General features: G+C 38.9%; 1 protein-coding gene across 10 annotated transcripts in view; it reads left to right on the top strand.

Annotated features, from left to right (window-relative positions):
• The window catches only part of LOC117434865 (supervillin-like), a 103,886-nt gene that overhangs the window by 34,128 nt on the left and 49,239 nt on the right, over positions 1–20,519 (top strand). For all 10 annotated transcript variants that reach the window (XM_059003262.1, XM_059003261.1, XM_059003264.1 and 7 more), the window contains 4 exons: positions 383–528; positions 7,985–8,237; positions 11,720–12,492; positions 12,729–12,861. In XM_059003262.1, coding sequence (XP_058859245.1) covers positions 383–528; positions 7,985–8,237; positions 11,720–12,492; positions 12,729–12,861 — 1,305 coding nt within the window. The remainder of the gene's footprint in view (positions 1–382; positions 529–7,984; positions 8,238–11,719; positions 12,493–12,728; positions 12,862–20,519) is intronic.

Here is a 20,519-nt window from a genome sequence, read left to right as displayed (position 1 = left end):
CTAGGTAAAAGAAAGTTCTCAGTTTGCCTTGCCTTACAGAAAATGTGCGCTTGCTAGGTCATTTCACCTCAGCAGTGTCTTTGGGGTCAAGCACCTTGCAGCTGGTTGGTTACTTACAGTAAAGAAGTTCCTGAAGGGATTTCACTCTCCAGGAGCCATGAAAGTTCAACACTATATGAAAGCAAGTCCTGCAAACATCCATATTGAATGGATGTGCTTGGCATGTAAAATGTATGGTATTATTTGTTTTCACTTTAGCCACCTTAATGAAAATAAATACTACATGTACTTGTAATACACCACCCCAGTTTGTCTTAAATGAGTTTAGCGATGCAACCGAGGACCAGGACTAACTGCACTGGTTTGTTTTTGTATTGACTAGGAGCTGGAGAAGACAACTTCCCCCGAGGTGTCCTCATTCCAGAAGCCTCGCTCCAGCAATGCCGCTCTGGAGCGCCGGATTCGCCGTACCAACGATCGCTCGCGGACGCAGCCAATCACGACTGAGGAAATGGTGGTGGCAAACAGGTACCCTGGCTTCTGTATACAGAGCTTACATTAGATTTGGAACAGCTCTTGTGATATACTGCTGTTTTAAGATTGTCTTAAATGAGTGGGGGTATAGTAATTGAGAAACACACCAGAAAGGTATAACTTGAAATTTTTGGAAGTAATCAAAAGGCAACTAGGATTCTGCATATTAAAATTAAAGTATTGGAGCAACTCCAAACTACCTAGAATTGTTGTAAACATCATAAAACGATAAGGGAAAAGAAAAAAATAAATATGAGATCTTAATATAATCTCTAACATATGAAACATGGTTTGAGAACGATAATGTCTTTTGTTAATCAAATTCTGTTGGGCAGTGTTTTCAGTAGGGATTGTAGTTGACTTTGAACCCAGACCAATTGATGAGTGCTTGTGGCAGGATGGCTTGCAGTGGTGAGGTGTGGTGACGTCACGGACCAGGAAGTAACTGAACCAAAACAGTGGATGGCGGGTGAAGCTGAATGCAACGGCACTCAGTGTGGATTTATTAAATAAACAAACCAAAAACAAAAGATTTAAACAATAACAAAACACAAAACAAAAAGGCGCGATGGCCAAACAAACAGAAACAAGTATATTTTTAAATATAGCAATTGTTCTTTTTATATTCTCCTCGCTCTCTCTCTCTGCTCCCCCGGTACTCTCCTCTCTACACTCAACCCCACAGCACGGACAGCTGCAGGTTTTTATACTCTGGCCGAGGGGTTAACTAGCTGTTAATGATCTTATTACCCCTCGGCCACTGTCTGCACGCGTTTGGTAAGGATGCGTGACTGTCAGCTAGTTAAATAATCAGTAGCTGATCAGTCACACATCCTCACGGGTTTTAAATTATAAATAATAAGAAATACGTGGCGCAGTTGTCCGCGCCGCAAACAATAATACAAATAATAATAAATAGGGGCGGGACACTCTGCCACAGTGCTGCATAGTGAAGACCCATAAATCCAAACAATGTTTTCAGATAGCCATCACAGGGTGCTTAAATGGTGCCTTGCCTGTTTATCTGTATGACTTAATAAGGACAGCAGCCTGGACTTTAGTGTTTTGCTTTCACAAGGCAGGAGCCAGGCCTGCGTAAAGGGGCTACTAGAATAAAGACAAAGTGCTTGTGACTTTAGCAACAGAATAGGGGTTTCCCCTTGACTACTCAGAGAACCGCCCTCACCAGGCCGGGAAGCGAGGAACTAAAGAAGGATAGAGGACAAACCAAGGTCTCCCTGGCTTACTGAGTCGTCTAATCGAGAGAGGTCGGGCACGGCATGTCGAGCCTCGCAATCTAGGTAGGGAGAACAAAAGCGCTGGAAAAGAGAATAAAGAAATAAACACAGAGGGCCAGGGGTCTTCCCCCCCAGCTGTAAGAGCCACCTTTGATAAGTTGAGTAAATGACTAACTCGAAAGTTGGGAGCAAGCTTGCTCTCCAAAGGTGGAGACTGACACGGGTGCAAATGAATAGATTTAAGGAGAATGGAAAACGAAATGTAGTTACGTTTTTGGGCCAGGGGTCCCCTCTTACCAGTGGGAACCTTCCTCTCGGAGGGCGAGGAGACGTAATCGGTCTCTAAGGTTGGGAAGTGATCTGGGCTTTCAAAATAAAATTATTGATAACTGAAATCCAGTGTTGGGCTTTCAAAATAAAATTATCGATAACTGAAAACCAGACTAGCTGGCGAAGAAGTTGCATAATTAGAGGGGAAGAGGAATGGCCTTTTTTAATACTATGAACAGTAGATTGATTATCACAAAAGATTAAGATACATTTTTTTCTGCCAAAATGGGCCCCAAAGATCATCTGCAACGACAATAGGGAATACTTCAAGTAAGGCTGTGGATTTAAGCTGAGGAGGACGTTTTTTGATTTCTGGAGGCCAGATATCTGAGAACCATTGATTAAGAAAAATTCCACCAAAACTGATAGAAGAAACATCCATATGGAGTGAGAGGTCATGGGGGGCAGCAATTAAGTCATCATAAAACAGAGAAAGGCCATTCCAGTGCTGTAGTAGAGGATCACATCCTAATGTCTTTCCGGGCTTCAGCTGTAATATTAATGTGAGAGTTGAGATTTTTTGCTGTTGTAGAGAGAGCGAGAAGATGAAAGAAGGTTCCGTTTGGAAATGGAATGGTTGATCTCAAAGTACTGAATGAGAGAGCAAACGCGTTCCATTTTATCGGGAGACAGTCAGTCTTCAAATCGAATAGTATCCAACTCAAGAGAGTGAACTGGACCGATGGTTTTCTCCTCTGAGTGGGGGACGTCGACTGCTGAGAAGAGAGACCTGAGTTGTTGACTTGCAGTACTCTAAATCGGGCTGATGCTGAAGTTACCTAATGTGTGTCCCATGCGAGAGGCAGGTTTTAAATCTCCAACTACAGATAAAAATGTGTAGGCAAAACATGACGGATGTGAATAAATGATGGCTGGTAATTTTTTTTTTTTTAAATAGCTATCATACAAATGTGATACATACAGGCAGTTTTGTATAATGTCTGATTGCAGATTGGATTGTAGACTTCAGATGGAACTGGCAGCAGCCCCAGTTTGATATTGGAACAGTTTGATATCAGGGCTGGATTAAAGGACATGGGGGCCCTACACTAGCCCATATTTTGGGGGTTCTATGCATATGGCGAATGGTGTTATTGGCATATTGGTTAATCCGGCCCTGTGTTGGGGACAGAGAGTGTGAATGGAGCGGAGCGAGACAATTATATATGGAGTGGGGGAGAGGAGCACAGAGAGGACATTTCCAGCCCGCTCTTTCACAGCACTGAGAAGAACTGAGCATGGTTTTATTTTTCTTAAATACATGTTCGGCCATGCAGTCACTTTACAGTATTTTCCATCATGCCTGTGCATGGTAACCACTAATTTTCCTGTTTCAAACCAAAATTAGGCACTTTTATAGTCTAGTTTTACAGACTTCAGAATTGCATTTAATATATATTCTCCCGATTGTGGAGCTGCCATATAAAAATGTGAGAAACATGATCCATGTGTCTATCTGTTTGCGGTTATTACATAACCTATATTGTTTTATATAGTTCTATGGTAATGCCCCAGTACAGCACTGTGAACACAGTTTATATTTTCTGCACTCTTAAGGATAGTTCATACACTACAGGGTGGTCCAACCTGTTAAAAATCTGTTCATTGAATGATGAGATTTCCTAACTTTATTTTCAATTTACACATTTTTTCATTACCAATCAATAATAATGAGAAAGCGTCTTCAAATTGAATTAGATACCTTATCTGAGCACTTTATGTAGGTTTTTTTTTTCTTTGCTGATCATAGCTGGGCATGAGGCTTGTTAAACTGCGTATGCTTTTATTGCCTTGTACCATACGACAGAAATCACATGTGAGTGATAATAATTAAATCTCACTGTTGTTAATGATCATTTTAATTAACATTCAAACATCCGTGAGAACATAGAACACAAAATGATGCAATATGGGTCACAGACATAAAAGAAAGCTTCAGTCCCAGGCAGTAAAGTACAAAAGCATTAGCAAGTGCATAATATAACATCCACTGAGGTTAATGGGATAGTTAGTTTACCAGAAAGTCCAGCAGCTAATATATACAATAGCAGCAGAATTATATATCTGAAACAAAAACGCATTGGAAATTTGAAAAAAAAAACGCCAAGTTATCAAAAGTGCCCAGTCATTTAAAGTGGAGATATCAAAAACACAAGCCAAGTTTCAAGAAACCATTGGGGCAGCCTTGACCAGCACAAAGCAAATAGGCACAACTGTAAAACCGATGGGGACCAAGGTTGCCCCATTTGTTTCTTCTAACTTTTATAAAAAAACCACCGCTAAGTTAGAAGAAACAATTGGGGCAACCTTGGCCAGCACCAACCAAATAGGCACAACTGTTCGATCTGCTGTTATTGTGCTTGAAAAACACAAGCCAAATTAGTAGAAACAATTGGGGCAACCTTGACCCCCGCTGATTTTACAGTTGTGCCTGCAACCTTGGTGCCAGCCAAGGTTGCTTCAGGTATCACTTCTTTTTTCACTTATAACACACACACATTATGGGAATAGCAAAAATGTTCAACATATATTGAGGCAATGCATTGTCGTTTGAATAGGGTAAATGTAAATAGTAGCCTAGTCTGTTGAAAGGGTTAAGATGTGAATCTGTGTAGCGCAGCGGTTATGTAGTTGGAGTGAAAGTATGACTGACTAGTTATGGTTTATATCCTGCCTTTATATATTAGGGGTTTTAATCTTGACATTTTCTTTTAATCAATTCATCACCACATCTGGACGATTAATTAAATGATTAATCACACCAGTTTGCTATAATATGCAATTGTAGTGAAATACAACTAAAAGTTACACTTGGTACTAGTGCTATTTTTTGCAAGAATTTATTAATGACACCTAATGTTTTACAGGCAACTTTAATATAACAATTTAACAATAAATTAAAATGTTTACTTGCATGTAATCTGAAGTTAGCCGAAGCAAGTCTTTTAATATAATGCATAAAACACTGTGCCATGCATTAGTGTAAATTAGTAGTTGTACTACAGCCAATACTGTGTTGGATATATTGGGCCATTTTTTATATAAACTTTAAACTAACAGGTCATTTATTTAATTGAGTGCTATTTTATTTTATTTTAATTTAGTTTAATATAGTTAAGACTTAGGCTAGAGCTGTAAATGTACTGCTATGGTACAGATTTAAATTAATAGAATACATTGTTAAAGGAAAATCAACTTACTTGCGATTCAGATGATAAGATAAACTCGTAGTATTGGCGTGAAAGGAAAGCCCCAAAGAGCAAATCTTGCAAATTGTCATTTTTCCTTCCTTCTGAGCCAGTGGTTCCCAAACTTTTTTTGCCGCGCCCCCCTTCAGAGATATTGTTTTTGCTCCCTACCCCCCTTCAGAGATATTGTTTTTGCTCCCTACCCCCTTCTAATAAACAGTAAAATAAAATTATAATATATATATTTAAGATGGATATAACTTATTACAATCACTATTCGTAATTGTATTAACACCAATACAAAAAACTAGTCACTTAAATGTTGCGCTGTTGTTTTCTCGTTCTTCATTCCACTTGAGAAAGTAAGGACATGGAGGATTTAAAAGCCCATTTCATTGTTTCACAGCAAAACCCTGTAAATGAAACCTATTTTACTATTATTATCACAGTATTGTTATTACAATATACCTGTGACTAGCCTTTTAATAATGTTAATTCAATTACAAATAGTAATTAGAATGTTGGTCCTGCTTATTATTTTTTATTATAACTTTATTAAAGATTTTATTAAATATTTGTTTAATACAATGTTGTACCCTCGTTCGCTCGTTTTCTACATTCTGCATGCAGCAAATCATGTAAATTAAAATAAAAGCTAAGGCACCCCCTCCCCCCATTTATAAACTGAAGCTGTATCTAAATCTTGATTTTTATTTTATTTTATTTGTGAACAAGATGTATTTGATATTAAAACCTGCCGCCGCTATACATTTCAGCTTGCAATGCAGATGCCCTAGCTTTCACGCCACAAAGTTTGTCCTTCCATTTCACAACATTTGCAAGTAGTATAGCAGTAAAGTTAAAGTTTTTGAAAAGCAACGAGACAAACAAGATTTTGTAAATAATGATTATGTATTATCCTGATTGTATTGAAAACTTTCACCTGATTTTGCAATCTATCATAATAAGCTTGATCCGTTCATTTAGTATGTTGTAATGCTTTCATGTTTAGGAAGTAGTACTCAGGGAGACGGTGTTGAATTCTCAAAATGTTTGTTTTATTTGAAACTACAGATAATTCCTCTCAGGGGCCGGAATTCACGGCACCAAAATAATAACCCTGCGTTTTAGTCTTGGCACTTTCACTGCATATTCTGTCCAGTCACAGCTCACACGCTCACACAGTCACGTTCACCCCCTATTATATAACCTCCCGTCGTTTCCCGCCGCTGTCTGGCTTATCAGCTGTCACATCCATGCTCTGCAATCCCTGAAAACAACAACGCACATTCTCCCCACTCATTCACTCACTCCCCCTTCCCATGCTAAGCAACGGTGTGACCCGTTCCCCTTACAAATACATGTAACATAAAAGACAGACAAGACAAACTGAACAGACAACAAGTCCTGCAACAACACAATTGTCTGGGTCGTTACAATGTATTTTTTAATTTGAAAGTAAAAATATATGAAAACATGATGTAAACCTATATGTAATCTTCACTAATATACAATTGAACAAGAACTGTTGAGTATTTATTTTCCTTTCATACAGTATTAAATGTCAGTGTTTATATGATATTGAAAAATAAATAAATAAATACCAAGATAGATAAAGAAAGAAATGTCTATGTATTGATTTATATTGACAATATTTATTAATGTTTTACTTTTACCAAATATATAGGCTATCCTTCAGTATAGCTAATTCTCAGAAAAAATGTGCGTTCCTTTTTGTCCAGTGGGGACCACAAATAGCATTAGTCTCATCCACAGGATCGAGAGGAAAATTACTTCCTTACGCCAATAGGGACCACAATGAGTGTTACACTGACAGGAAACCAAAATTTTTCAGAGCTCAAGATCAGAATCTCAGAATGATGATAATGATGATGATGGTGATGAATGATGAAAAATCTCCAAAATATAAAAAAGTCTGGAGAATTCTCAGCTGGCTTTCAACTTTCAAAATACTGCTTGTCTCAACCAATCGTGTAGCACTGACAGTAACACAACACGCTTGCAAACTGAAGGTTATAAGCATGCAAATATAGGCATGCAAATATAGTTCTCGGTCTGGGTTTATTGAAGAGTCTGGTCTCAATTTAGCCTTCATTGGACAGTAGGTCACATCACAAAACCACCACGCAATTCATCACCTGAAACCTACAACCAGGCATTCTAAAAAGGAAAACTCCGATGATCAGATGGGTATGGGGACTGAACTCTACTGAGAGGGGAGGCATGCTCGCTGCTGGGTCCTTTTTTCTGTTCCTACGCTGTTGAGACGACTAGTCTTCTTTACAGCACTTTTAATGAAAACCAGAACTCAAAAAAAAAAAAGATTATAATCTCCATCTGAACCGTAATTCCCAAATTACCTGCTACTGCAAATCTTAGTTTGTCAGTTTAAACAATAACTGCACATGATTGCATACAAGCATATGTACAAGTAGAAAACAAAAAACATAAATCATTCAACAGTTCAATTAAGATATATCCTTTTCAAAACAATCCTGTCTAGTCTAAGTTAATCTTTTTACAGGCTCTGGATTCTACTAATAAGAAAAAAAAGGAAACCTTGTATTTAATGGGGCAGTTTTCCTGCACTCAGCTACGATCAGACCTGTCTAGTCTATATCATCACCAATCACCATGTGTTTTTTATAGCTGTTTTTTCCCTCTTGATATTAGCCTTCCGAAGCCAAAGGCAGCAGATGAAGTTGAGGCTGAGCTGTCGAAGTTGGATGCTGGAGACCAGGGAGAGAAACCAGAAGGGCATGACGAGAGCTCCAAATTGAGCCTTAGCCAGAAGCTGGCTCTCTTCAACAAACTCGCCCAGCCAGAGAGCAAGCCTGCCCCCAACCCCAAGACCAGCGACTCCAAGCGCAGGCAGAAGGGAGCTCGCTACCGCACTCAGCCAATAACCGTCGATGAGGTTGAGCTGGTACATGACATCTTCTTTTATTAGAACAGTGGTTGTCAACCCTCAAACTAAACACCACTTTAACATTAGTAGACTCATTTTGAGGAAGAGGCCAATAGATTATAAATGTAATAGTGTAAAACTACGCTGAACAATAAAAGCCCATGAAACACCAGACACCACACACATTTTTCTTATGAAGCAATGAAACATTTTTAATCAAGGTTCACCATGAGAATAATTGAAGACCCAATATCTTAACCATCTGAATTTTAGGTACTTCGTGAATTTGTTTGAAAATGTCCCCTCCAGAAAAGTTCGAAAAGTTGCCTGGTGTTTCTTGGTCTTTATTGCTCCTTCCTGTAAAAGTGTTGTTCCTTGCTAGCTCCCTTTCAAGTAGGGAATATTAACCATTACAAATGGGTGTTTCCCCTTTAAGACACTTGAACCTGAAACTTTAAACCAAGATTTCTCGTCAGAGCAGAGTGACGTGGCTACTGCTCCGCCCCCGAGAGCATGAAGGAGCTGCGCACACTGACAACAGTGCCATTTTCCTTTTCAGCTGAGCCTGAATACTTGAGAGAGCGTTTGATATATATTATCACCTTTCTAGGTACCTTTTCTACACATTTTTTAGCTTTGCTTTTGTTGAATTTATATATTGAATCACTGAAGTAAAATTGTTTATTTCTAGCTTTTCTTGTGTTTTCAGCTGAGTGCTGGTGAAGTCCCGCCACGGCCTATTGCTCTGCGGGAAGCCGTCCTTCCTGGGATCTAGCACTCCTTCTGGTGTGCAATATTCTACTCCCTGGAGTAGAAAATATATTATATATAAATATACACACACACACACACACACACACACAGAGGCTAACTTCACTATAACAAACCCGCTATGTCTGAAGAAGTTCAGGCAGGACCAGACCAGGTTGCTCTTAATAGCCCCATACTGGCCCAGGAGAGTTTGGTTCTCCTCACTGTTGCAGATCCTGAGCGACCAATCGTGGGAGCTGCCAGTGCGCCACGACCTGCTCAGCCAGGCGCAGGGCACTTTGTGACACCCCAACCCATCGAGCCTACGGCTCTGGGTCTGGCCCATGAACGGCTGCATTTGAGCCATCCAGGGCGTGTTTCAGGTGTGGTGCTTGTCTCGTGGGTTTGAACCCACGACATGCTCCATGGCAGTTATACTGCAATTTTTACAAGACATTTCTGATGAGGGGAAATCCCCCTCTACTTTAAAGGTCTATTTGGCAGTGTTTCACATGGTGTATAGTCTGTACAGCATATATTCTTCAGCATGTTTCTTAGGCATTGGCCTGTGAGATTGCTTGGCTTTCCTGTGGCAGCGAAGTTGTGTCAAACTATTCATCTCACAGGAATCCCATGAGAGATGTATTTGTTTCAGTGACAAACATATGCTGAGTCATATACCATTAACTAGCATGTTTACAACTGACAAATTCAAAAAATCAAATAAATAAGTATGTAAACTGTAAGCAAAAACTGACCACACAACATGGAGAGTATTATTGTGCTTATAAAATGGCTATGAGATGACTTAGAAATGCATGTGAGGTAATGGGATCCAAGCAGTGCAGTCGTGGTGGTAATTTTACATGGGTCTTGGTCAATCAGTGCGCTTAGTATGTAGTCCAAGTGTTTATATAATTCAAACTGTCGTACAAAAAGATTTGTGTGGGATTGTTATGCTCTAAAAGTTGATTTTCATCTTTGTGGCACCCTTTATAATCCCCTTGCGGCCTCACTTCTTAGGATTTATGTGCTCTTTCCTCAATTAGGCAATGAAAGCTGTGTCCTGTAGCACTTCATGCAATAACCTTGAATTATTTGAAGATGTTTATAGAGCTTAACGGTTAGAAAATGTATGTTCTGCACAGGCCCTGTCATCGGGCCTGGGGCAGGTGAGTCACACTTGGAGTATTTGGCCAGAGCATTAGTCCTCCCCCCCCCTTCAAGTGAAATTAGATCTTTAAGCTCTGCAGTGCACAGATAAACTTGGCACAGGGTCTGTTCTGTGAAAGAACACACCACGTAGGCTGTTGATGGACGGGACAGAACCACCTACTCCCCCAACGATATCCAGAGCTAGGAATTAGTGGTGAAGTGGCTTCCTACCGACCACCAACATCCTCTTCTTTACATAGATATGTACAAAATATAAGTACATATTTAGATTCTGGTTTCTTGTTAGCTCTATCGTGGGTAGAATGTGTCTTTGCTCTTTTGCCATGAATAAAAGGCGCTATCCTCTACTTCACAGATTCCTGGATAATGAGTGTAGTGCATGCAAGAGTTCATCTCTAAATGTGTGCATAATACAATCTGCAACCGAATTTGAGAGAGGGATGTTAAACAAAACAATTGTTTGAACTCCTTTTCAGAGCCCCCCTGCAGTTGTCAAACTGCAGCTTGCCTCCTAGGGTATAATGGCCCATTGATAGGCATTGGATCTCTACATAGTTGCATCCAAACATAAAATAGTACAATTCTGGGCATCACACTGACTGACTTCACGAGACAGGAAATAAATTAGATGACAATTGTTTTGCTTACAGTTCAAGCAGGTGTCCACACAGGTTTTAGGAGCAAAAGGAAAATCTTGCTGTTGACTTTTCAATGGAGCCTTCCGAGTTTCTATCGCACTGTAATGGTGATCCGAATTGGCACAATGTGCCTGTATCTGCAGCACAGCAGACAAAGCATTCAGTCAGCTATAACAAGTAAAGGCAAGTACGCATTACAGATATTTTGTGGATTACAAACAGATATGTTGTAATTTCCATTTAACTTTATTTAAATTGCCTCTTAGTAAATAAATAGGAATAGAATGCAGGTACAAGAAAGTTACTTCATCATGGATCACCAAAAATGGATTAAAGGGCATAAAGCTAATGTCTTGAATGCAGTGCAGTTCACTATGTTTGCCTTAAGGATTATGAAAGAGACGAACTTCACAGACAATTATATATTTCAGTGTCTCCAAAGGAACTCCTTCCCAATCGCTGTGTCTCCTATGAGTCATGTAATTGTGTGTTTCCTATGAAGTGAGGCTCTTTCAGATCAAAGAATTTAAGACAAACACAACAAATAGCACTGCCTGCTAGGTAGGGTGTACTCAATTCTTTCTGTTATTTTTAACTACTGTTATTACTTTTGGAACTAATATCCAAGTCAATTTTATGTACAAAAGAAGGATAAGAAAAAGAGTTGGCCCAGTGCTAAATTCTTATGCAGTATAGGACTGCTTTACCACAGGCATGGTTTGGCCTCAACTACAGTTTCTAAATACCTTATTATTTTAAAGTTACTAATGAGGTTTGTGGAAAAGGAATATGAGTTTAAATTATTTGAATTAGGGGAGCATTTTCTTTGCTTATGGAAAATGTAATATTATGGAAAAGTTCATATTAGTTCATATTGCTATTCTAAAGAGGCCTTTTCCAGCATGTTCTCATTGATTGCCTTTTGATTTATTCTAGCTCCAGAAAAACCCAGTGCAGCTGCCACCTCTTCAATTATCCATGCACCTCCCAAACAGACTGCAAATGCTTTCAGTCAGCTTAAAACCTAGCAAAGTTAGCCGCTCGATGGAAGCAAGTCAAGTTGAAAAGCCAGCCAGCGAAGTAGCCAAAAACACAGAAGCCATCAAAGGCCTGACCCCACAGACTCCTCCTCAGAAAGATTCGGAGTCTCGCGAAATCAAAGGCATTTTGAAAAAGCGAACAATGAGCTCAGATCTAGAAACCAGCCCGGAAGCCAAAAAGGAGAGTCCTGAATCAGAGAGTTACATTTACGACGTTTCTTTTGGTACGCAGACTGATCACAAAGAAGGGACCCCGAATCAAGGGGTCCCCTGGAGACGTCAGAGGGAGCAAAAATCAAGCGTTGATACAAAGCCCCCGACTCAGCCATCGGGAGAGGTGGAAGACGAGCACACTGCCAGCAAGACTGATCTCTCTTCAGAGTCAAAACACACAGATGTATTTACGTCAGAAACAACCACCGCAAAGTCTGCCCACACCCCATGGCGACAGCAGAGAAACAAATCGAGTCTGTCAGACTCCAAAGAAGACCTGCAAGAAATGCCACCACAGTCCCCCATAACTGTGGAAAAGAAACTCAAGGAGCCCCCTGCTGAACCTGAGGAGAGCAAGATGGTGACAGAAGAACCCACCGTCAATTCACCAACTTCAGAGACGGAGGAGCTCAATGATTCTTTTGACTCGAACCAAGGAGGATTGTTAAAGAACAGGTAGGATATTTTTTATATGTTATAAGAGAATCTGAGAAAAGAGTTTCTTGTCTGTCTGTCTCTCGCTACATTTCCATGATTCTGATTTCCGTTAGTGTGTGTTTATAGCCTTTGGTTCATGCAGCAGTAATATATATTCCTGGCCCAGCCACCCAAAGGAAATGTTGTTAGACAGGCCATGAGCTGTGGCATCTCTGTTTTTCCTCCATGAGTCAGACTCTCCTCTTTCTTGTCAGGCTGGCTAAGCTGATGACTGCCGATGAGGCCCAGAAGTATAAAAGCAACAGCCAGCTGAGCGATGCTTTCCGAGTGTCTCTGGCCGACCGCTGCAACCAACTGCAGGGAGCAGAGAACACCTGGAGGAAGAAGGTAAAGAACAGAATATGTGTGTGCATGTGTTACATTAAACTCTGTTAACTGCCCTTCCCTTCCATTTCTCTCCCTAGTCTTTTAAAGTTTTAGATCCTCATACAGTTATAATAATAACTGTACTGTATGTCAACACAGGAAAGACAGACTGGTCTTGGGTATACCCTAATACAGCATACCATTTTCATGATATCTTCTGTAGAAGCCCCTGAATCTACAGTGCTCCATTGATATTTTACGATTCAATAATTCACTCATTTGGTTAATTCATGGTTAACGCATATTGATAGTAAATAGTACTATATATTGCGGTACAACAGCCACATTTTGTTATGTGTAATAAGGAGGAGTACTGTATTTATTGGTTATCTTAAAGAGTAAGTAGTGGGGTTCCGAATATATAACATTACAAGTCCCCAAGTGTTGCTACAACTTTTTAAATAACATACCTGTAATATTTATTTTCATTGAAAATATCTGACAAGTTTTTACACTTACAACTTTTTAAAGTCTGTTTCAAAGCTCTTTTCAAAATGTCCGCTCTGTTGTTCTGATAGTCTAAGGATTATTGTCCACATTGTCAAACAGGTAACAGAAATAACGATCCATGATGTGGTATGGAACGGAAAAGCCAGAAAATGTTTTTATCGCTCTTCATGCAGTGATTTAGAGGCAGTGATTTAGAGGACAGATCTCAAACTTCAGTGCACTAGAGCAGATATTTTGAAAAGAGCTTTGAAACAGACTTTAAAGTTGTAAGTGTAAAAGGTTGTCAGGATGTTAACTGTGATGGAGAGAAAATAAACACCTGTTTTACCGTATAACCTAAGGACGCTGTGGAAAAAAAAAGTTTCTTTTAACTGTTATTAACCTGTGTAAACCTGAAAACAGAACAACCAAACAAATTGCTGTGAGTAAAAGAAAGAACCGTGATAACTTACCTGTTGGGGTGAGTGGTGATGCATTGTCTCTGGTTTGCAATATGTTTGATTTAACCTAAACGCCGTAACTGCTTGTGTTTGTTGTGGAGAATAGGTGCACATATTCTGTACAGTAACATGACTTGTTACCAGTGACTTCATAGAGTTGAAAGTCAGGTGTTTTTACTAGGGTAAAAATAAATGAAATTGATTGCTTACATTTAAAAAATGCTGCTACTACAGTGGTTTAAATGCAGAGTAACCGGCATGATGAGAGGGTATGGGCACCGCCATCTTGGAAGTGCGTGCACAGATTTTTATGGCTATTAGCACGCCCATGTTAGTCAATGGGGTGACTTAAAACTGTGAGTTATATTATAATTATAGCTATACAGTGCTCCCTCCCCCAATTCACTATACTAGTGATTCATGCAATATTTCTACAGTAAATACATTATCGGTGTTGTTCAAACTGTAAACAACTTCTCGGTCTAACTTCCGTTTCTGTCCTTTTGATACAGTATCTGAACTGAAGAAAAGCTGCGCTGGCACTTTATAACAAAGACATCTTATTCAGCATTTGTTTTATAACTAAATAAATATTAGGCCTATTACATGGTTATCTTTCCTAATGTATTTACTTTTTTTGCTGCAAGAGGAACTGCTGCTTTTCTCCGGGAGACGAAATGCTTCAGCCCCGCTCTGGCAGCCGAACCTGGGGGCGACCCCATTCCCTCTTCCCATCGCCCGACTCGCTCTTCTTCTCACACTTGGTTTGCTTGTCTGTCGCTTTGAACTGAACTCCCAACCGCCGTTTAGCCAGGCTATTTCTAGTTTAAAAACTGCTAATTAAATTGATCCATGAGTGGGAATGTTTTTTTTTTTTGTAATAAATATAGCGTTGATTACATGGTGCTTATGCATGGTTAATTCACGGAAAGTTACGAAAATTTTGCTTCACTATATGTGCATTATAGAGAGGGAGTTATTTTATTTTGTATTTTAGTCAGATGTGTGTTGTTGTGTGTCCCGTGGTGCCCCCCACCCCTCCCATCCTCCACGCTCTTCAGTTATAACGCTCATATTGTGTGTCCCCCGAGACCCGTTATAGCGAGGGAGCACTGTAGTATATTTACCAAGATTTAAAAACTAAAGGAAAGTAATTGAAGTGACAAATCCATGTATTTAAATGTAATATATATTATTTTGAAGAATGATTTTAAGTATTTTTGTGTTAAAATATTGGACTAGTCCAAGGGAAGGTTAGTCATTTGGACAGGTATAAATACTTATGATGGCCTCATACCAGGGAGAGGGAGGTTCTGACAAAACCTGGGAAAGAGTAACCCTGTGAATAGACATTGATTTATTGTTTTGAAAAGTGAATATCAGAAGGATACAAAGTGTCCTGATTATGATAGACTAAGAGCCTTTTTTTGTTTTTGTTTTGTTTCGTTTTTTTGTTTTTGTTTTTAACAAGATTTGTGCCAAATTATCTGACAATTTTTTAATGCACCAAAGGCCGCAATAAAAACCTGTCATTGCACTTTATTATTATTATTTATTTTTTAGCAGACGCCCTTATCTAGGGCGACTTAAAATTGTTACAAGATATCACATTATTTTTACATACAATTACATTATTAATTTTTTTTTTTTTTTTTTTTACACATTATTTTTACATACAATTACCCATTTATACACAGTTGGGTTTTTACTGGAGCAATCTAGGTAAAGTACCTTGCTCAAGGGTACAGCAGCAGTCCCCCACCAGGGATTGAACCCATGACCCTCCAATCAAGAGTCCAGAGCCCTAACCACCACTCCACACTGCTGCCCTTTACTTGTGTCTCCTGACTACTTCCTGTGGCAGACACTTGGACCACAATATCTTCACATTAACAATGAAAAAAAGATTACAGGTACATTATTTAAACAGTTGTAGCAAAACCTGGGGACATATAACTCTCTATATAACTATTTTTCTGAACCTCATTACTTACTCTTTAAGGATCTCTTTGTCAGTTATTTAATGTTGGATTCCTTTGGAAGGTTGTTAACCACCCAGCTGCCCCATTTATTTTGGCAATTTCCATGTTGAAAATGCTCCTTTTTGTGCAGATTTTTCATTCTTAGCCCTCAAATAAGCAACATGGTCTGTTTTCAAAACACTTTTTGTTATTTTTTTTTAAATACACATATTTTTGTTGTGATTATGATAAACGGAAATAAGTACTTCAGTAGAACTTAAATAACAAAATAACAATGTGTTTACAATTGTAGAATTATATAGATCACAACATAACAACTTTTTTTCCAATGGCAGCATTATATAAGTATAAATAACATATTTTTTTTTTTACAATGGCAGCATTATAGTAACATTATCACTTTTTAGAATTTTTTTTTTGTGTCAAAGCAGACGCACTTTAAACCCTCATCAATGCTAACGTCTTTAGCACATATACATCACGTCAATCACGTCATATACAGTATCTTCCCCAGTTTCAGGCACGGGTGTATAGCGCTATTATATGAATTATTATCTATGAAGTGTAGGTACAATAAATAAATAGGTAATTTTGACCAGTACCAAACCTGACAAGGTTTCCTTACAACCTGTAACACCAACAAATAAATAAAGAAATCTCCTTGTTGTATTCTCTGTAGATACACAGGCGTCTATTTTTCACTCTCAGCTGTGTATATACAGATGACCCGGTCTGTCAAGCACATTTCTTAGGGACTGCTGCCATCTGCCATTAGAAAACAAAACTGCATACACTTTTACAATACAGTTTTCTTAATTTTTCATTGAAGCACGTTAAAAAGACGTGTTAAACTTTGCAGATGCACATATAAGCGCTGCACGCTATTCTTACGGGAATTCCGCAGAATGCCAAGGGAAGGGGCCAGGATGAAGTACACCTGGCTGTAAAGATTAATGAATGTCACCTGCCTGTGATTAGCAGGCAGGTATTTAACAGGGCAGAAATGTTTGTCCTGGGCAGTCTCCAGTCAGTGTGAAGAGACCTGTGAGGTTTAAAACAAACAAACAAACAAACAAACAAACAAACAAACAAACAAACGGTTGTGTGTAAACTTTTTTGTTGGTGTTATAACGTGAATGTTTTGTGACTGGTAAACAGCATGGCTGTTCAGTGTATTGGTGTAAGGACTGTTCAAAGTTTAGTTAGTACTCCATGTGGGAGTGAGGCTTTTGTTTTGTTTATTTGTGTTTCGTGTGAAAAGTGCACGCAAGTGCTAAAGTGCAATTCTGGTGTCTAGGCCTGTGTTTTAAAAGGGCAAAACGAACCTCAGCCGTAAGGCTGTGTTACACTATATACAAAAAAAATGTTAAAGTAAAAAATGTGCATTTGTTGAAGGCTGTCCATTACAATTTCTTATCTAGGTAAAATTGGACAGTATTTTAATACAGATCAGTACTCTATACTAAGGAGTATACTATATAGAGTTTTACCCGGGTTTACAACGTTTGCCTATACTTTTACTACATTTTGCAAAGCTTTTACCATGGTAAACTTACAGACGTGCTCAAATTTGTTGGTACCCTTACAGCTCATTGAAATAATGCTTCATTCCTCCTGAAAAGTGATGAAATTAAAAGCTATTTTATCATGTATACTTGCATGCCTTTGGTATGTCATAGAATAAAGCAAAGAAGCTGTGAAAAGAGATGAATTATTACTTATTCTACAAAGATATTCTAAAATGGCCTGGACACATTTGTTGGTACCCCTTAGAAAAGATAATAAATAATTGCATTATAGTGATATTTCAAACTAATTAGTTTCTTTAATTAGTATCACACATGTCTCCAATCTTGTAATCAGTCATTCAGCCTATTTAAATGGAGAAAAGTAGTCACTGTGCTGTTTGGTATCATTGTGTGCACCACACTGAACATGGACCAGAGAAAGCAAAGGAGAGAGTTGTCTGAGGAGATCAGAAAGAAAATAATAGACAAGCATGGTAAAGGTAAAGGCTACAAGACCATCTCCAAGCAGCTTGATGTTCCTGTGACAACAGTTGCAAATATTATTAAGAAGTTTAAGGTCCATGGAACTGTAGCCAACCTCCCTGGGCGCGGCCGCAAGAGGAAAATCGACCCCAGATAGAACAGAAGGATAGTGCGAATGGTAGAAAAAGAACCAAGGATAACTGTCAAAAATATACAAGCTGAACTCCAAGGTGAAGGTACGTCAGTTTCTGATCACACCATCCGTCGCTTTTTGAGCGAAAGTGGGCTCCATGGAAGAAGACCCAGGAGGACTCCACTTTTGAAAGAAAAACATAAAAAAGCCAGACTGGAATTTGCTAAAATGCATATTGACAAGCCACAATCCTTCTGGGAGAATGTCCTTTGGACAGATGAGTCAAAACTGGAGCTTTTTGGCAAGTCACATCAGCTTTATGTTCACAGACGAAAAAATGAAGCTTTCAAAGAAAAGAACACCATACCTACAGTGAAACATGGAGGAGGCTCGGTTATGTTTTGGGGCTGCTTTGCTGCGCCTGGCACAGGGTGCCTTGAATCTGTGCAGGGCACAATGAAATCTCAAGACTATCAAGGCATTCTGGAGCAAAACGTACTGCCCAGTGTCAGAAAGCTCTGTCTCAGTCGCAGGTCATGGGTCCTCCAACAGAATAATGACCCAAAACACACAGCTAAAAGCACCCAAGAATGGATAAGAACAAAACATTGGACTATTCTGAAGTGGCCTTCTATGAGTCTTGATCTGAATCCTATCGAACATCTATGGAAAGAGCTGAAACTTGCAGTCTGGAGAAGGCAGCCATCAAACCTGAGACAGCTGGAGCAGTTTGCTCAGGAAGAGTGGGCCAAACTACCTGTTAACAGGTGCAGACGTCTCATTGAGAGCTACAGAAAATGTTTGATTGCAGTGATTGCCTCTAAAGGTTGTGCAACAAAATATTAGGTTAGCGGACCCATCATTTTTGTCCATGCCATTTTCATTTGTTTTCTTATTTACAATATTATGTTGAATAAAAAATCAAAAGCAAAGTCTGATTTCTATTAAATATGGAATAAACAATGGTGGATGCCAATTACTTTTGTCAGTTTCAAGTTATTTCAGAGAAAATTGTGCATTCTTCATTTTTTGTGGAGGGGTACCAACAAATTTGAGCACGTCTGTATCTATGGGGCCAGTACTGTTATGAATTCAAGTTAAACTGAATTTTATTTACTTTTTTTTCAGCATGTTAGTGTCAACTTTTTAAAATATGTTTTGATATGTTTTTTGCTTGTACGTGTTCAGGGCAGGAGCAGAAAATACTGTGTACATATATGCTGTGTCAAGGCAAGCTTGAGGCTTCCTTGCAGGGCATTGTGGGGACACTCACAGTCACCAAATACTTCCTGTAGTGAGAGTTCTTACTATAGTTAACAAATCACTATGGTCTAATCCTATTTCATGGCACAAGCTGAAATAGAAGGAAATTAGCTGCGAGAGCGAGGCTCATAATTTGTGCACTGAGATAGAAAAGAATGTCAGGGAATAGGCTGATTCAGCCGTTTAGTGTGTTGCTCTGCCAAGAAGGTGGGTTAGCACTGCACTCAACTGCAACACACCATTTCCAGTTGTCTAGTACTAGAGCCCTTGTTGAAACTACATAAGTACCAGTTCCTTCGTTAATAATACAGAAGTGTCTGTTTTGACAAATAAAAAACAAACAGATGTAGAATCTCTGTCAGGTTTCCTCCTCAAGTCCAATGCTACAGAAAACAGCTGTACAAGCATGACATTGTTTTATATTAAGTGCAAACTGTCAGCTGTTAATTGATACAAACATTTTGAGTTTTCAAACCTGTCGAAGGCCTTATCTTTTGAATAACCTGCTTATCACTCCTGTTAGTGCAATCCTCTGCTTACTATCACCACATTGAAATGTCCCAGACAGAATATAATAGGCTCCTGATAATGTCACGCTGGTGAATATAAAATAAAAACATGAAATCAAAAGGTTTCTATTTAATACCGTTGCTATGCAGTATAGAAATATTATGATTTATAAATATTATAAAGAGCGGAATTTGCACCTACCTGACTTTTTTAAAGCCAGAATCTTAAAACAAGGAAAGACCACTTCTCATATAAGAGCTATATCAATAGTGCATTTTGAGACAACAGGCTACCTTTCTAGAATAACGTCCTCTCTTGTCCAGTCTAAAGACTGTAATCTTATTGTATATTCAATGCCGCCTTTAGTTAGTTCATTCAAGCTCAATGCAGTGCAACAAGCGGGTTAAAATATCGAAAGAGAGTCCAGTCTCAAAGTGATTTTAAATGATAGTGTAATCGTTATAATGGCCATTGCAATACTCCCAGCTGAGAAGTTTGGTGTATTAACTCAAATTCCCTCAAAGGGGAGGGTTGAATGAAAGCAGTATTGCCATTAATTTTAATAGGTGTAATTTATTAGTCATATTTCAGAAAATGGACCATGCATAACGCATAGTGCTAGAGCTCTACCATTTGAACTTTAGTCCATACAGCTGCAGCTGTTGCCTCTCCTCTGGGAGTAAGTGTGTTTTCCAGACAAAGAAAAAGAAAAGAAAATTTAAGAGCTGTGGCTTCAATTAAAATAGACTTATAGCTGAGGCTGAAAAAAAAACATGCTTTTCAATCCTGTGTAACTGAGCTGAAGCAGATGTTCTCTGCACTTCATCTAAAATGAGACATGTTAAATAAA

This window comes from Acipenser ruthenus, chromosome 28 (genome assembly GCF_902713425.1).
Source record: "Acipenser ruthenus chromosome 28, fAciRut3.2 maternal haplotype, whole genome shotgun sequence".
Taxonomy (NCBI): Eukaryota; Metazoa; Chordata; class Actinopteri; order Acipenseriformes; family Acipenseridae; genus Acipenser; species Acipenser ruthenus.
This window is presented reverse-complemented; position numbering and strand designations above follow the sequence as displayed.